The 19,224-nt window shown below is 36.1% G+C and overlaps 1 protein-coding gene across 3 annotated transcripts in view; it reads right to left on the minus strand.

Moving 5' to 3' along the window:
- Window positions 1–18,909, minus strand: part of LOC140671779 (uncharacterized) — a 57,223-nt gene extending 38,314 nt beyond the window's left edge. The window contains exons 1-3 of one of the 3 annotated variants that reach the window (XM_072903373.1): window positions 18,635–18,909; window positions 17,998–18,262; window positions 15,285–15,557 (exon numbers count right to left, since the gene is read on the minus strand). In XM_072903373.1, the coding sequence (XP_072759474.1) occupies window positions 15,285–15,555 (271 nt within the window). In that variant the 5' untranslated portion in view covers window positions 15,556–15,557; window positions 17,998–18,262; window positions 18,635–18,909. Of the gene's footprint in view, window positions 1–15,284; window positions 15,558–17,997; window positions 18,289–18,502 lie in introns of all 3 variants that reach the window. The other 2 variants (XM_072903371.1, XM_072903372.1) reach the window with 2 other exon arrangements.
- Window positions 18,910–19,224: the final 315 nt, after the last annotated feature.

The raw sequence follows: 19,224 nt of genomic DNA on the forward strand, positions 1-19,224 counted from the left end.
AAAATAATAATAATAATTATAAAATAATAAAATTAATAAAATAATAATTATTACATAATATAAGTACAGTTGGAAGACAATAATACATTTTTATTATTGTGGTTGAATGCAGCATATTTTTTTTACATTGCATTGTTTCTCTAATTGATCGAAAGCTCCGTGTACGGGAATACTTTTACTATAATTTTTAGAATATTATTTTGATTACATAATATGTAGTCTTTTTTATTAATTTATTTTAATGAGAATGGCCCAAAGCGAGATTAAAACGTCTTAATAAATTTGCCTAAAAATTTAAAAATTAGGAATTTTATTCTATTTTCGTGTTATTAATCTTGTACTCAGCTCTTCTTAGCCCAATTTTATTTATCTTAATTAATTTTTTTTTTTACCAAATCTTCTCAAACTGCATGAGTACAATTTTAAAAAAACATTGTGATGTATAATTAATTTATTTATAAATATAGATTAACTTTTACAACAAATGTACAATAAAATATTCTAAAATAAACGTACTTTCAGAAAAATACAGAAAATATTAAATAATCATCGAAAATTAATTAGTCACAAGTTATATCAATTCTACTTGATTTTTTAAAATGTTCTTAGCAAACACAAAACTGGATGTGATCTAGGGATTTTTTGTTTATACTTCTTATTATTCATTTATTTCATACTTTTACTATTGATATTTATTAATTATAAAGAAATTAATGACGTACAATATAGACAACTTTTCTCCATATAGGAAAGAAATTGTACTATTGATTCGAAACATTGATGCAAAAAAACGGCAAGAATCCCTCGACTTTGAAACGAAACGTTTCGCGTGCACAACTTCATTGTCGCGGACGAAATGAAAACGGGCGTGTCCAGTCGGACAATTGCTGGCAGTGATTTCGCCGATTATTTACGAACCGGATTCTCAGAAAAGGACCACCGTCGCAAAGGTGAATCTCTTGGTCGAGTTCGCAATAAACGCATGAATGAATTTGCGTCTCGCCTTCCTTTTCCGCTTGACCGAACCCACCTACCCTGCTCCGATGTAGGTACCCTATGAGTCAGACAGAACCTGTCCGGATCAGACAGCACGTTTGCATTGTGCTCGCGGCATATCAAGCGTCTTGCATACACGCAACGAACGAACGAAGGAACGAGAAAAGTCGATTACGGGCAGGAGGAAGGGGGGATCCCGGGGACCCCAGGGACCCCCTGCACATGTCGATCGTTAAAGCCCGCGCCCACATATCCGAAAGTTACAAACGCATCGAGTTAACAGTTGTTACTCCATCTTGTGCCGCGGGAGGAATGTATTATTCGAACTGTGAGATCTTGTAAAAAATTTCCTGATCTTCCAGATATTTTTATTCAAAATTCCAGGTAAAGAGACTATTTTCAAGATTTTTTAATGTCACTTTCTAAAATAAGTCTTTCTTATTGTAAACGTTTTCTATTGCTTTTCACTTATGCGAAGGAAAAACACAGAGCCACTTGAGTTTCAAGTGTTAAATTTTTGCAATGTATTAAAAAAATTGTGAATAGTAAAGTAAACATTTTTTACTTGTACTTTTCATTTTTTTATCGCTAAAAATTAAAATAAAGAATATATACTGCATATTCAATAATTATAAAGAAATTGATGGGATTCTCAAAGACCAGGGGATGAATTTTGTTGGCACAGCATAATAATTAATAGTGACTTTAATTTTCATGTAATTTTGACAATTTGGTTTGATTTTGAGGGAGAGATATAGGGAAGTGCTAATTTTCACATGGCAACAATTTTTTTTATTTTTTATCGCATCGAAAAATAAATGAAATTATTTGATTTAGGAGAAAAAGAAACTTTAAAAAAAAGGTATTCTTAAAATTTTTTGTCAGACTAGTTGTTTAGGAGAAAAACGAATTGTTTATGTGGCAGACGTTCCGAACATTCTCAATTCGTTTATCTTCGTTTTTCTCCTAGTCTGTAAAAACTTTTTTTCTTATTTTGACTCCTAGAATACGCCCTTAAAATCTCCGACATAGGTTTAGAAATACCCTGCATAAACACAGATAAAATAACAAATATATATTTATTAAATACATTTTAAACATATAATTCACAATTTAGTTTATCAGCTGATTGTCAATTATTTACAATAAGGAAAGAACGATAAAAAGACAATTTTTTAACAAATTTTAGAGACTTCTCTGATTTTTCCAGCTACAAAAGAAACCTCTGAGAATTCCATATTTTTCAAAGGAATAGACACCTAGTAAATGTATTATTCATCTTAAACGTGACTCAACACAAGTCGTCATCTCTGTACAAAGTCAAAACGACTTTGTGAAAGCGCTCGCGCGAGACGGCGTAATGCGATCACCAGGTATATATTGCATTGTCAGGTATCGTTGCTTCGTCCCCTTGCGACGCGCGATATGGCACTTGGAGATAAAATCACATCGGGAAAGACGACGAGTCGAGGGAAAAAAATGGTTGTATGTAGACGAGGGTCATAAGTGTCATAAAGTGTGAACAAAGTGGAAAACAATTGCGATAGAATCTCTCCCTCTTTCGCTCTCTCTTTCTCTCTTTCGGTAGACGCGACGACTTTATACCTGCGAATTTCATCTTATTAATTATTACATACGAACGAAACATTTGCCAGTTGTCACCTCAAATTGCCCGAGAACCATTTAAAAATTAAAAATACCTTTTAATATTATTAGGTAGAGCAAAAAAATATGTTACAATTACAAAGTATGGATTTTTTATTGTACGATAATATCTTTGAACGCGGCGAACTGATTCTTTGACATAGAATAGCCAGTATTATTGATACGATAGGAATCTGCACAGCATCGGTGTCTGAAGCTTCTCATGTTGCGCAATTTTTCGACTGTACAGGAGATTACTGAGAATTTTTTTTATCGAAATCCTTCGCAAACGATACCGAAAAAAAGCGAAGCATTCAATATCCACCATGGTACTTGATATCGCGCGTGTATAAAACCAATATAAATAGGAACAAGATACATATAATATAGAATTCTCGGAATGATTTCTTTTTCCTTTTTTTGCTTAAGTTTCGAGAAAACCAACACCCTTACTGTTAAGCGAGAATGAACAAATTCATCTATATCGACAATGTTTCGAAATTCCACAAGCATGAATCGAATATAAAATCGATTCTTTTTTTGGCGCATCTTCGTCGATGCTCGTCGAGCCGTAAAAACCGTCTGCTCAATCCACAAGTGTACGCTCGTCAAATAAATCTGATTGAATAAAACGTATAAAATTCAGAGGGTTTTATTCTTGTATTTGTATTGTGAAATCGCACGAATAAAACATATCATGTGAATCCGATATACATATAATGACATATAATACACAATATACTCTGGTTTATAGTGTTAGACGAAGTGAATAAAAAGACTATATATAGTATATTAAATAATATTATGTATACATATATATATATATATATAAAATTTATGAAGTGTTTTTTCCACAACGTTAACTTTGCCGATATAAAGTAAAAAAAATATATTTTATATGGATTAAATACATACATTCTCTCTCTTTCTCTCCCTTATATATATAAAGAGAGAAAGAGAGAGAGAGAGAGAGAGAGAGAGAGAGAGCTCTAGATAATGTCGCTAGACTTTATCTTGGTCCCCATATCTTTGTTAATTAAAAAAATCAAAAGATTAATGCGACTATACGTCAAACAATATGACACTTGAATTTCGCGGACTATTAAGAGCCAGACGCAGGATGATAGTGTGTCTAGTTTGTAAATATTATAGTAGTAGTTTATTAATAAAAATTTAATTACTAAAAAAAAATGTTTTAAAAATTGTTAAAATTCTCGCTGGATGAAAGGCATCCCGTACATATATTCCGGTGAGACAAACTCATCCCTTAAGCAATTTGTTAATAACTGACAGCTAACAGCGTCAATTTTGAACGACGATGATTCCATCAACATTTCACCGAATTGTTCCGGCGCGGAATTTAGGTCAGTATAATATAATTACCCGATGATCCATGAAAGACAATCTTGTCACCTATATTCCCCGAGACTAAACTACGCCTTCGCTTAAAGATTTTGTCGTCTACTAAATTGCACCTCTCTCTCTCTCTCTCTCTCTCTCTCTCTCTCTCTCTCTCTCTGTTCTGTCAAATTTTTCTCCGACGGCCAGCTACCGAGGTGACATAAAGGTGTCGACAGTAATTTGTCGAACACTATTAAATTGTTGCTAAAAGGATTAGACGTTTCTTCCTCTTGTCCGTCGAGAGTTTCTCGAGAAAGGATAGCTCGTAACGCGTTTTCGCCTCCGCAGAACACAAAATTAAAACCTTTTCATCCTCATTAGGGGGAAACTTGAGACAAAGTGTACACACCGCACATCCCAATTATCTTTCGAACAACAACTCTGCTCTCGTCTCATCTCATTCTCAGTAAATTATATTTTAGGTGCAACATCATTATTTCTCGTCTCGAATCTTTCGATAATTCGCAGGGGACATTATACAAAATAAAACACTAATTTTAATTAATGAATTACTAAAAAAATTTTATTTTAATTAGTTTCTAAAGATTTTTATTGGAAACATTCAAGCTTGTCTTTTTTTTTTTTTTTTTTTTTGTCTTGCCAATCACCAAAACCAATTGGCGTCTCGTCTGCGCCATATTGAAGGAAAGTTGAGACACACGCCTGAAGACAACCAAACCTACAGATTTAATGTAAAAAGAGTGTATTTCCCTTCCACTCGAATTATGGAACTTTTAAAACTGTCGTGACAATAACTGTAATATCACTCTAACTAACGATAATTACTTCTTTGAAAACTATATTACGTCCTTTTTGACTGGTTCAATTGTTTTATAGTCTTAAGGGGGTTCTACAATGCCAATGTCCAGTTGTCAGTTGCTAAGGATGGCAAATTCTAATTAGAAAATGCTATTTCCGGTTGAAACAAGCAATTGCGATTGCTAAAGAAAGTTAAATTTAGGCAATTTTTCTTTAACAATCGCAACTACTTGTTTCAACTGGAAGTAACTAGAGTTGCCATCTTGAGCAACTGGCAACGCATTGTAAAACCCTCTTTAGTGACTATTTAAAAAAAAAAAAAAATTTTTTCTAATTTTTCTTATTATTTCTGCAATTGAGGGTCACCAAAGGTTGCCATTTCACCTGTCTTTATCATCGATGCCCTCTCAAGATCTCTAATGCATGTTGCATTCCATCTGTCTTTGATCGGGCTTTTATGATCGACGTTACCCTCGGTTTCGATCGGGGACGAGGATGAAATGACATCGTTATTTCGGCTTAGCGACAGTTTTCACTGCGAGCCGGAATGGATGGATTATTGATCCGAGTTTTCTGGGACTGCGGGGATGTGGCCGTAGGCAGGTACCAACATGCGCATGCCGCATCAACCTACAGCTACACTCTCGCCCTCTTTCGCCCACACCTCGTCGTTCTGTTTCCCTCCCGCGGCCCTCTCGTCCTTTCACCACCTTCACGCACCTTTCCTGCCCTCCTCACTCACGTGTCCCCTTTCGTGCAACCCTTCTCTCCGCGATTATTATATTCCCTTCCGTCTCAACCTGACAATGAGATTCTCCCTCCTTCTTTCCTTCTTAGAAGCACCAATTAGGTATTGTTATCTCTTCTTATTAAAATTTTATTCCTTCCCTCTGACCTTCTTGGCCTCGTCGTTTTATTTCTTCTCTTTTTCTGAACTTTCCTTGTTTTTATGCCTGGGAGGAGATCATAATTACGGTGATCTCGGCAAACAAAAACATTCGATCCATATCGCTCTTTTATGTATGTCTTTTTCTTCAGCTGCCAGATACTTTTTTTTTTTTTTTTTGCCTCTTCTCGGCAATTGCTCATTTTTTCTCGTGCATTATCACATATATCTTCCGATTTCCCCATTCCACATTCGATGTTCCTTTTATGATCTTCTTACAGGAATTTATAATACATGTCGTGTTTTCCGCTTCGAATAAAGAAAATAATGTTATATCCTGAATACATGTCGAGAGATTCTTTCGTTTAACGACAGATGTAAATTTCATCTTGTAACGCGCACACCTGTAATTTTTTTCTTTGTACGACGTGCAGAAACAAGTTTGCATTTAATTAAATGCCGTCGCGCGACATCGCAATTTCGCGTACTTTATCCGCTAATTGCGTACACTGCCCATTAACAGTGTGCAAATGCTCTCTTCATAAGAGCCGATGTTAAAATTTATTTCGTGCATTAATAATCCTGCGAGTGTACTGGTGACACGAATAGTTCATATTGATTTTTGTTTTGCTCGAGTCTTTTCAATTTCTTTGACATCAATATTTTGCACGAACAATCGTGTTGTTTGGAAAAATAACACGGATAATTTTCCTTAAAATAAGCAAAGAGAGCCTCGTACGCGCTATTTATAACCGTTATTATATAAGTCCTTTTAATTTTGCCAACTACCCAATTATTTATCATTACGAGATAATACGGGGAATAAATTCTACTCGATTAAACGTTAATTAATATTTATGGGATTTGGTGTGTATATTTATCTCTATTAATCTAGTACTTCTTTTTTACGAGACATAAAATTCAGATGTACATAGTTTTCGATTATTTTTCACATTTATATTTTGCGAGCAATAAATTACCGTCGTATTTTCGTATTGCATTTTGGAGACAAATTTAACGTTTTATTAAATTTAAACGCAATTTCGTGACAGATGGTACGGCGAGAAAATCGATCATCGGTTTCATCCAACAGGCGACACACGCGGCACATTTGTATGTATTACGTAATACATATACTTGAGAGAGCGTAAAGAATATTTTATTATTACAAAAATTTTGTACTTAAATAATATACATTATTTGTAAAAAAAGAGAGAGAAAACATCAGACGGCTAGAATTATTTTCACGTTGCTCCATATTTATATGTTAAGCTTTCTGTAGAAAGAGAGAGAGAGAGAAAAAAAATGATCAATAATTTACACATTAGATTCTCGGCGTAAATGTAAATGTTTAAATAAACTTGATGCGCAAACTACCTATTTGCAGCGACAAATTCTGATTTGCAGCTTGAAATATTTGTCGAGAACCTATTTGCCATATTGTGTCCCGACGAACGAAGTGTATGCGATAGATGACCTATCAGTATTTGGGAGAGCCGATAATCCAAACATTGTCGAGTACTATGTAGTACACACGCAAGAGAGAGTCATACGTGCCGGCTTATACGTGTGTGCATAACGTAATTGTATGCTTGTCACGTGCGCACACGTGTATGTTTGTGTGCGCAAAATTTCGGATATATATACAGTTTAATTATGTGAATATTTGGAGACGATGACCCAAGTCTCTCTGCGAGACGAGAATACACGCGTGGCGATTGATTAGACCCTCGCTTGACGTGTACAGAGTGTTTCAGACCACTCGTCTACCCCTTTTATTTTGAAAAGGGGTGATGCTAACAAGTTGGGAAAACATATTTATCACGAAAACCTATCTGAAGTTTCTAATGGTGATACTTTCAGTTTTAGGAATCGCTCGGAAATGCCGGAAACGAGGGGCAACTCAAAAATTTTAAATTGCAACATGGGGTAACATGAGTATATCATTAAGGATGTTTAGTACTTATTTTTAAGAATATAGGAATTTAATAAAATTTGCACAGATTGTTCTGATACATGTTCAGAGACTTGTAGAAAAACCTGGAGTTGATTCACTGAACCAATCAAAAGTTATAAGGATTTTAATTTTCAATGAATTTACCCGTCGATATTATTATAAATATAATTATTTTGTGGAGCTAATTATAAGTAAAAGTATTAACATAATTATAAATATAATTATTTATATAAATAATTATAAATATAATTATTTCTGTCCTTTTTAGCCCTTGAATTGATATGATTACAGATTTTCTATCTTATAAAAAACCTGTGATCGTGTTGATTTAAGAGCTAAAATAGATAGAAATAATAATAGGAATTTATTCAAAATTTGCAAAAATATAGTTTAAATATAGAGGAAATATTTGATCACATAATTTTGGTCAAGTAGTGACCAGTTCAAAAGATATTGAATATAATCTTCTCAATTTCGTCCGAGATGATATATTATTTATTGTGAAAATGTGGCAATATAGCATTCAGCTGAGCCTTCTTTTGACATTTTAAATAATCTATCTTTTCATCTGAAAAAGCCTCTATATACAAACATGTAAGCGACTAGGTCTCATATGTCAATTTGCAATTTGGTCAACTTATAAAAAATACCATGTTGCCAAATTTCTTTCTTCTCGGAGAAATGACAAATTATTAAAAATATCAAAGAAATAGTTAAAAGTCTTCTACATTTTGTCATTATTCACTATTATAATTTTTATTCTGACATTTTAAATTACTCTGTACGAGTAAATTCTTTTATTTTTATAATTCAAATTTTGTGCTGTAATGTTGAAATCGAGATACCGTCAATGATAAAAGTTTCTCATTATAATTTAAGAAACACGAAAATTCTCTGAAAAAAAGCAACAGAAGTTCGAAAATACATTTCTACACTCTAGCTTTGAATAAATAATAAGATTTTATGCAATTTTTATAATAATCATATACTAAGATATATGAGAAATATATATATTTATCAATTTCGACTATTTTTTGCTTCGATTGTAGGTGCCAAACATCCTTAAATAAAGCTTTTAAAAAGAAACAACTTTTGTTTAAAAAAAATGTGATGTCATTTATTGTTATCAAGAAATAAACAAAAAAAATTTGCAATTATTGTAACGCTCGGAAATAATCAAAAATTAATTACAAATGTTCGAAATGCCTGCCACCTTGATGGAGACATCTTTCCATCTTTCGTCTCATGCTGTCAATCGCCCTCAAGACTTCTGCAGAAATAAAAGCTGGCTAATCGTGAGCCTTGCAATTAATGAGAAATGCGTCGAACAACCGTCTTGTTGAAACCACGTGACAAATCATCCATGTTTATGTTTGGTCCGTGATCCGTATCAAAATATCGATATTTTAAGATAATTTAAAAGTTCGAGCGTTACAATTATTGTAAGCGTTTTTTAATCATTTCTCTCTAATGTGCTAGGTGTTATCAAATTTTTTTTCAAACAAAAGTTGTTTCTTTTTAAAAGCTCTATTTAATGATACCCGCATGTTACAATTTAAAATTTTTTATTTGCCATTCGTTTCCGATATTTCCGAGGGAGTCCCAAAACTAAAAGTACCACCATCAGAAACTTCAAATAGGCTTTCATTATAAACATGTCTTTTCCAACTTCTTAGCATCACCCGTTTTCGAAATGAAAGGGGTAGACGGATAGTCTGAAGCACCCTGTATTTACCCTCGACTTGTTAAATCGGTATCGGCGATAGAAATTGATCCTGTAAACTCAATTTTCGGGAGGAAACCTTATCTTGCGTATCAATTTTAAATGTCGATATCGCCAAATTGTGATCGATTCATCCCTCGGTTTCATGTTCATGATAGATATATTTCCTTTAAAACACGTAATTTGCAAGGTGCGTCACGCACGGCGCAAGTTGCGTGGGGAATCGCGCAGACAGAATTCTACGAAAATTGTTCGGACCCCCTATTTGGTTGGCATTATAATTGTCATAAATAATAAATAGCTATCGATTAGTGAAATCGAATCCTCGGCACGCGAGTTTCTAGGTAATCTCATTAAATAACAGTTTTATTATACGTGACAAATTAATTTAATAGTTAAAAAGAATTAATAATAAAACACATAGTTGACGTGTTCGTATCTTTATACAAGAAAAGATAATTTAATCTTTATTATCTTCTTAGGTTCTTTACTGTAACAAGTATTTTTTTTCTTATTACTATTCGGAATGAATGTGCTTCTATTAATAGATAGCCAGCAGAAAAAATAATCGTTAAAAGAAATCGCAGACATGGCAGTATGAAGCCTTCATAATGATACGGTCAGTAATTTCGGGGACACGTTTTTGTCCATTTTTCTGCAGAGTTAACAGATTCAAGGTAATTTACTATATCTAGGACGTGATTAATGCGAGCAATAATTATCAGTAAAATGCTTTTTGTCTATTAGATTATGGTACATTCAAATATTAATTAGTAAATTATTATTAGCGAAATAAATTTGTGATTATTATGATGATTCCCGACATTAAAGGATATGTAAGAGTGGTCCCTAAATTGAAAAAGGAAGTAACATATTTTTTGACAATTTTTTAAGAATACTTATAAAAATATATATCTCAGAAAAAATAAACTAGATCTATTGCTTCTTCGAGCACAGTCCTCTGTTTATTTCTGTTATCTGCCATGACTAATGGTGATCTGGAGGAGCGATAAAAGAGAAAGGATATGAGGGAACGTTGGTGTAGCTTTTGATTTGTTCACAGAACAAACTCCTGCATCGCGGAGAGAGACAAGATTGACTAACATAAGAGAGAACGTGCGACATCAGGGACGTGTATCGTCGTCGAGATCGGCGGAGGAGGGCTTCGCCGAAGTGCATGTCGGGTGCTCTATAAATACAAACGGACATTTAAGGCCTGTAACCCCCGCCGGTGGGACAGAGAATAGACGTGCAACGTGAGAGAGATGATGTGCACACGTGTGTGCACGCTTTTGCGCGCTCGTATGAACAAGAAGCCGTGAACCACGCGTGTATATTATACGTACTTTATGTACGGCATAATCACGTCTGATCACGAAATGAAGAATCATTAAAGTTTTTGGAAAAATTTGACAACTTTTCTCAAAAGAGAAATGCCCACCCAGACAGCACAAAATATTTATAACAATTATTTAAATATTTTTAAGATTTTAGGTATTGAATAGATCATAAATATTTACTATATAAATATCCTAGCAAATATTTGAGAAATATTTACAAAATAATATCTTATAAATATTTATTTTATACTTATCATAAATATTATATAAAATATTTCATCTATATTTTAAAAATATGTCGAATAAAGGTTTTATAAAATATTTATACATATGTTAAAAAAAAAAAATTTTTTTAATTTTTAAATATTTATCGTAAATATTGTGTGCTGCCTGAATATTTAAATAAATATATTTATTTATGTTTTGTTTATTATTAAAACAGCTGTTTAGTGTTGAGAAAATTGACTAACCCGAGAGACCTGGCTACGTCAAATTGCGATCGACGGCATATTAAATCACGTCCTGTAATAAAATCGTTATAGATAAACTCTTCGGAATTCATGCGTTTCCGATAAATAACTCTACGTAGACGTAGCTATCTACCAACTATAAATAGAATGAACCTAAAGGTATCAATAAAGCTCATGCATAACATAAATGTGGCGTAAACATCTAATCTTCGATATCGCGCGATCAAAGTGGAATAAAATTTAATAGAATTTAATTAACGGGGGACGATAAAAAGAAATGCAGAATATGTGCGATTTAATTATTCATGCAAAAACTTTTTGTGCGAATGTGTGAATTATCGGAAGCAGCGGAAATAAGGTTCTTTCGGAAGGAACCGGCCGTTTGTCAAAAATAAATTGCCATTACTATTTCCGCATGCATTACACATGCATGTTGGTTCTGGCTTGCAATATGCATTTGGTGCTCGCACGAAATGTACGCGGGAAAAAAAACGAGAAAAGGAAAAAAGATTACAAGCTCGTGTGGCGGTCGGGATTACGCGCATAAAAAAGTACTCGCTCGCTGGAAAATATCCCTTTCAGAAAACTACGCTTTTTTTCCAATTTAATATCACGCTGTATTACGTATTCCATGATATATATATATATTGATATCATGCGCGATTCCACGAACTTTGGAAGCGAGTACAAACGGTCGCAATTTGCCTTTGAAAGGAAGCTCGCTTGGGCGTACGCGCCCAATTTCTCTTCTTCGGCCAAAAAGGTAGATCCTTAGGATCCTTTGGCTTTTGTGCGAGGAAATGGAGCAACTTGCAAGGACACTGTAATACGGTAGAACCTTGTTACTCGAGTCTTTGGCCGAAAAAGCGACAATACATCCGCACCAAAATAAAAATTCGTTCTCTTCAAATTCGCCACTTCACGAAAATTTGTGTTCGCTTATTTACTGTAATTGTCGTCTACTTAAAATTTCGTTAAAGAGCAAAGAAAGTGCTGTAGACTACAAACGAGTATGCTTCTTTGTAACAAGGATTCGACGAGCTTGAACTCAGTGAAACTGTGTTTTTTAATGTATTTAAGGCCGGTAGCACCCACAACAGTAAATGGCGCAGCAAATGTCTCTCGTAGGCTCGAAATCTACCGCTAAATTTACACGAAGGAAGAGAGGAAGTCCACGCGGAGGTCCGCGAAGAGAGAAGAAGCAACGGAGGCGCTCCTCTCGACGAAGAAAAGAGCAAACGCCGGAGGCGTTTTTTGCGCGAGCTTATGGCCGCGAGTTTAAAGGAGACAAATCCCGATGTCGGTTCTGAATATCTCTCTTCAAAAGAGATGAAAGAAGGAATTATTAAAACCTCAGAGGGCGAGAAAAACATTAAAGTGATTGTAGATGTGAGGCAAAGAAGAATAATAATAGTAATTATTAGAAGATAAAATAATGGTAATAATTTAAAATAAAATAAAATATACCTATATAATATCAATTAAATAAATTTAATAAAAGAGTTTAACTTGAAAGTAAATAATGTTAAAAAAAAAAAGTTCAATTTAGCTGCATTTATTCACGTTTTCGCAGAACAATGATGAAATATATCCTTTAATATATATAATTAAAACACATAATAAGGTTAAAAATTCCACATACATTCCGTAAATGCGATTCGCCATTAACGTCAAAGTCGAAGCCGGTATAGCCACGCGTTATCGCATGGCATTTCGCATGATCATCGTCGCAAATGTAAACGTGCTGCGAGAGGGTTATACAATTTGCGCACGAAAGGATTGAAAAATCGACGGATAAATGTTAAACGCGGTGCCGAGGAGCGCGCGGTTAAAAATCATTGTTGGCGCAATGCGGAAACCACGTACGATATGCCCTTTCTTTTCCTTTCCTCTCTTTGAAAAACGCCACGTGTACTCATTTTAATACGTCCACACGGAGAGGTAACGTATTGTAAAATCTTGTTATCCTGACTGTAGATATTTTGCGCCAGCGCGTTAATAAAATGCCCCGAAGTAAAACGTCTATTTTGAGAATCTTAAAATTAACAGATTTTTTTATAATAAAATTTTTGTGATTAAATAGAACGATTATTTTTTAACATTAAAATTCTAGGACACCTCATGTGAAGATAGAACATAAGGATATGTTTCCTTTCATTGATTTTTTAATGTGTTTCTAATTAAATATGTAAACCACGTCGTTGAGACCAAATTATGAAACCCAAGCACACAATCTCATATAGCGAGTGTAACAATAATTTCGTGACAATAATGATAATAGCAGTGAAATATTATAAGATATTTTCTCAGAAAATGATGCACATTTGCAAGAAATATTATTTTATATTTTTAAAAATATTATATGTTAAAAATAAGCGTATTTATTTTAAATGAGATTAATATAGATTTTTAAAAATATATTTAAAATGTTCCTTCTCAGAATCGAATATTCTTTCAAAAATAAGCTTGAGTTAAAACCGATATTTCTCTTGATATTTTCGTTATAAGAAAAAAATTACAAAAAAAATCATAGTTAAAAAAAGAGTTCGCTTTACAGTTTGCTACCTAGCAACCGAACGTCGACTTCGGTCTGTCCGATAATCAAGGAAGGAAAATATCAGCAGAGAAGGATGAGCACCGTTAGACCAATGTCCAGGAAGTGTGCAACGACGACGGATACGTGCAATCTTACTCCCGTAAAACGCGCGACATTGCGAAGCGGAAATCAGACCGAAATGGAAGCCAGTTGTTTTACAAGCGCACTCTTATCCTAAGCCGCATGCCAATCGTATCTCTGTTATCGTGTTCGATACTTGATCGACTCTTTCATACGGATATGGTAATAATTACATATATCAAACATAATCGTACGCATATGTTAATGCATGCCGTTAAGGATGTTTAGCACCTCCAATCGGAGCAAAAAGTAGTCGAAATTGACGAATATATACTTTTCTCATATATCTTAATATATGATTATTATAAAGATTGCATAAAATCTTATTATTTATTCATAGCTAGAGTGTCGAAATGTATTTTCCAACTTCTGTTGCTTTTCTTCGGAGAATTTTCGTGTTTCTTAAATTATAATGAGAAACTTTTATCATTGACGGTACCTCGATTTCAACATTACAGCACAAAATTTGAATTATAAAAATAAAAGAATTTACTCGTACAGAGTAATTTCAAATAGCAGAATAAAAATTATAATAGTGAATAATGACAAAATATACAAGATTTTGAACTATTTCTTTGATAAATTTAATAATTTGTCATTTCTCCGAGAAGAAAGAAATGTGGCAACATGGTAATTTTTCATAAGTTGATCAAATTGCAAATTGACATATGAGGCCGAGTCGCTTCTCGCTTACACTTTGTATATAGAGGCTTCTTCAGATGAAAAGATAGATTTAAAATATCAAAAGAAGGCTCAGCTGAATGCTATGTTGCCACGTTTTTAATAAATAATATCATCTCGGATAATAGGACGAAATTGAGAAAATTATATTCAATATCTTTTGAATTAGTCAGTAGTTGACCAAAATTATATGATCAAATATTTCCTCTATATTTAAACTATATTTTTGCAAATTTTGAATAAATTCTTATTATTATTTCTATCTATTTTAGCTCTTAAATCAACACGATCACAGGTTTTTTATAAGATAGAAAATCTATAATCGTATCAATTTAAGGGCTAAAAAGAACAGAAATAAATATATTTATACTTATTTATATAAATAATTATATTTATAATTATATTAATACTTTTACTTATAATTAGATTCACAAAATAATTATATTTATAATAATATCGACGGGTAAATTCATTGAAAATTAAAATCCTTATAACTTTTGATTGCTTCAGTGAATCAATTCCAGGTTTTTTTATAAGTCTCTGAACATGTATCAGAACAACTGTGCAAATTTTATTAAATTCCTATATTCTTAAAAATAGGTACTAAACATCCTTAAAGTAATCACGTGTTGAAGAACGTCTTGTGCAGGAAAAGGGGGTCTCGTCTATCATATTTCCCATTAATAGTAGCAATAAATGGTCATTTATAACTATTATCGTACTTGGTGATTTATAAAAGTGACAACTCACCTTTTGCGAGGCGGTTCAGGATGAGGTCCTTGTGTTGCGCGGTATGAGGCTCAGGAAGCACGACAAGAAGGTAACAGCCACTCAGGGGCGACGGTGGCGGGTGTTGTTGTTGCTGTTGCTGTTGATGAGCGGTCGCTTGTACCGGTACCGTCGCGGCGCCGGTATTCGGCGTGCTCGGAGACGTACTCTGTTCGTCTACGTTCGTCGACATGGCGCTCTCCCCTCCTCCCCCTCCGCCTCCACCTTCCCCGGTGGGGTCCGTGGTACTCATTGCTGTAACATTATAGTAAAAAGTACTTATTACTATAGCATATGTAATAGAAGGAACTCATTGCTGCAATATTATAATAGAAAGTACTCATTGCAGCAGCATTATAATAGGAATATTATAATATTAATTGATATTAATAGAGATAGAAATCAATATTTTGAGAGATTTATATTCTTTATAACGTTAAACAAATATATGTGAATTTCAAACCAATTCATACATGGATAATTTCTTTTACACTGATTATTTTTACTATTTTTTGTCGCTTTTTAGCGAAAACATCTGATTTGTCAGACATTAATAATTTCTCCTGTCACAGTGACCAATCTTATTAATTTATTCTTAAATCAAATAAATTAAATTCACAGATATATATCTTTAATTATGTATGTAAAAATGTAAATTTATATACGCACGTATGAAAGTGCAAGAATGTCTGATCGTTGAATGCTGATCACTAATTAACGTCTTGTTAAGTGGTTGCCAGTCCACTTGTTTCTACTTTTTCATTCAAGTATGATCAACTTTTCATACCGCTATATTTATTTCTTTCTTTGCTTAGCCGGCTGTTAACGCTTCAATTACTGAACTAGTTAGTTTTTAAATAACAAAAATTATATTACAATGAATCTTGCCAAGAGGAAGAAAGATATAGAAAATAAAGAAAAGGCCTTTTTAATATTCCTATAAAATTTCTAAATTTTTCGCCGAGGAAGGAGACAGTGACTTAATGTTACCACGACTATTGCTTTCTATTAGTGTACACTCTCGCGTGTGCGATGCTAATTGCAATTAACGCGTTTGACGCGCCACGAGAGAGCGAAGAACGAAAGTTGTAGTCTGCATCAAATGATTTATGTTCCACTATCACTCGAGGATTATTCGTTAAATTTACCTCGGTTCGCCGCGCCATTATACCATTCTATACCCTTGCGTACTCGGATGCTCCATCTGCATTGCGTACAAGATGAAACGGACCTTGGGTCCGAAATAGAAGTTGCGAGGAAAAGCCCAATATCGTGAGGGGTTGTAGCGGTACATAAAGCGCCGCTCTCTCTCTCTCTCTCTCGCCTTCGTTTCGCTTTTCTTCTTTTAAGTCAAACGCGGTCGTGGACCGTATTCTTTTCCCCGTTAGTGATATCAACCTCCTATTATGCTTGCTTTATGGCTGGCGACCATACGTACCGGCCAACTTTACGACGGTACGATCAATCGTTCGCGCCGGCGTCGAATAAATCACGGGGAGAAAAAACGCGTGGAAAGTTGAGGAAGAATTTATTGAGCAATCCGATCAAGGAGATCGTCGTATAGATTCCATAAAATTACGGTATCTATAGAAATTGGATAATTTTTGAGGAAACATTTTTTTTTAACTCTTTGACGAAAATTGTGCGAGAATTTCAACAAGAATCCATGTCTATTTGAATTTAGGGGTGTGTACGGAGATTCGAAATGAAATGTATGTCGATCTAAGATCTCAAGGCAAAGGGAAGTAATAGAGAATAGTAGCGTTAACCTTCCTGCCTGAGTTAAGCCGAACATCGGTAAGATGCTCGTCGAAACCTTACGAGAGAGATCAAGCTTTCTGATGGAAAGGAAATTAGTTTTCCAGAAAGAGGCTCGTCCGCGAAAGGAAGCCTCACGTGGCGAGCTCGCGAGAAAATCCACGGCCTCGAAATTGTGGACGGAGGATATCGTTGCGATATCCTGCAGAGATTGCTTGCTGTTCGCCGGGGCCGGCATTGCGCAGGATTTAGCACGAGACCGGCGCTCTCAGTCTCATATCCTGTCGGACGCAGTGCGCAGGACAGGCACAAGGGAGACATCGGGTACCCCTCTCCCCCCGCGCGTAGTCCAGTCTTAGATCATTGATCCAAATTCTGGCTGTGGAGACGATGAGGGGAGACGGACGAAAATGTTCGCGACCGAATCGCGATCGATCCACGCAACAACGATTTGTACGCTTCGTTCATCCAAGAAGGGACGACTTCCATATCCGGTTAGACACGCACATCGGAAAAGGACGATAAGGGTACCTTTGATTGTCGCTCGAACACTGAGTCGCTGAAGCTGTCACTCTCTATCTATCATTGACTTCTTTTCAAATTTTGTTCTTCTTTCGATGTAAGAGACGATCAAAAACGTCAGGTCGCACTAACACGGGGGAGAAACTTTCGGTGACGAAACCGCCCCACCACAATAATCGCGACTGCAGTGCAACCCCTTGGTAACAAGTCACCCCCTCTCACGGGCCGCCCGACGACGCGGCCGATAAAATCCATACGTCATATCGCAGGCGAGAAATATCGTCGGCGCGAATTTCGTCATTATAATTGCATGTTCCTCAACCTATTCGTCGCGGTGGTTAGGTTGTCGGTAACCCGGTTAAACAGCCGGTCACTGACGTGTAAGGGATTTCGATCGACCAGTAAATATACTCACCTGGTTACTCGTTACGCCCTCCGACAATTTCCGGGAAAATCTCGATAACCTGGATTCCAGATAACCAGGTGGATTGTGGAGGGTCGCCGCTGTTGTAGAGTTGCGACGACTGTTGTCCTTGAAGAGCCAGGGACGTCCTTCGGAAGGATGGGTCGCGCGTATGTCGGAGACGGCACGTCACCGAACTGTCCTTATCCCTTCGACCGTTCTCTCGAGACCCGGCCGGGGCCCCACCTTTCGTTCCCTTTGCGCGGCGCGAAAAATACTGTGCGAGGTCGGCGATTGAGAATACTTGGATGAGATTAAAATGTCAAGAATATAGAGAGAAATATGTAAATAAGCAAAGAAAGAGGGACAATGATTAGAAATATATACAGAAAGACAGTCACACACAAAAATTAAAAAGAAAGACAGAGAAAGGAGAACGAAAGAATGACAGAGCTAGGAATAAAGTAAGATGGAACAAACGTGCGAAATGTACATATATATGTGTATGTGTGTATACCGAAGACCGAGAATACGTTGAAGTTGGTCGTCTCCGAAGACAACAGGGTTCCGAGCGAGAGGAAGAGAGACACAGAGAGAAAGAGAGAGAGAGAGAGGAGAGAGAGAGAGAGAGAGAGAGAGAGAGAACTACGTGAAGACCGGCGATCGACGGACGGCCTCCGACGGCGCTCCGTTTTTCCAATGACGGAAGCCTCTCCGTCGATGTGGGAGCACGACGCGAAATCCTCCTCTCCTCTCCTCGATTAGCTCTCTCTTCCTTGCTGTTGAGAACGACGACAACGACGACTACGACGTCGATGGCGAGTGCGACGGCGGTGACAGTTCTCACAATGTTTGTTGCGGCCTCTCGATTGTCAAAGCTCGGCAGCAACACACTCGCGTTGCGGGCTGCCGGCTCTCTGACTCGGGAGAACTCGCGGCGCTGCGGCCCCCTGCGTCGGCGGCGAACCCTCCCCGTCCCCCATCGACCTCCCTCCCTCCCAGTCTTCCGTCGCGACGCACCGGCACCCCCACTAGTCGCACACGGCGCGCTTGCTCTTCCGCGCAGCCGGGCCTACCGCCGTCATTGCGCCGCCGGTCTATACACCAACGTCAGGGACGACCACGATGTAGAACAGACTTCTGGAGTCTGTCTGGGTGTGCGCGTGAACGATTGGGGAAGGCTGGCACGCGGGGGAAAGGCATCATGATGCGCGGCCATCGCGCCGGTCGTGCGGAGGA

Source organism: Anoplolepis gracilipes, chromosome 12, assembly GCF_047496725.1.
Source record: "Anoplolepis gracilipes chromosome 12, ASM4749672v1, whole genome shotgun sequence".
In the NCBI taxonomy this organism is placed as follows: Eukaryota; Metazoa; Arthropoda; class Insecta; order Hymenoptera; family Formicidae; genus Anoplolepis; species Anoplolepis gracilipes.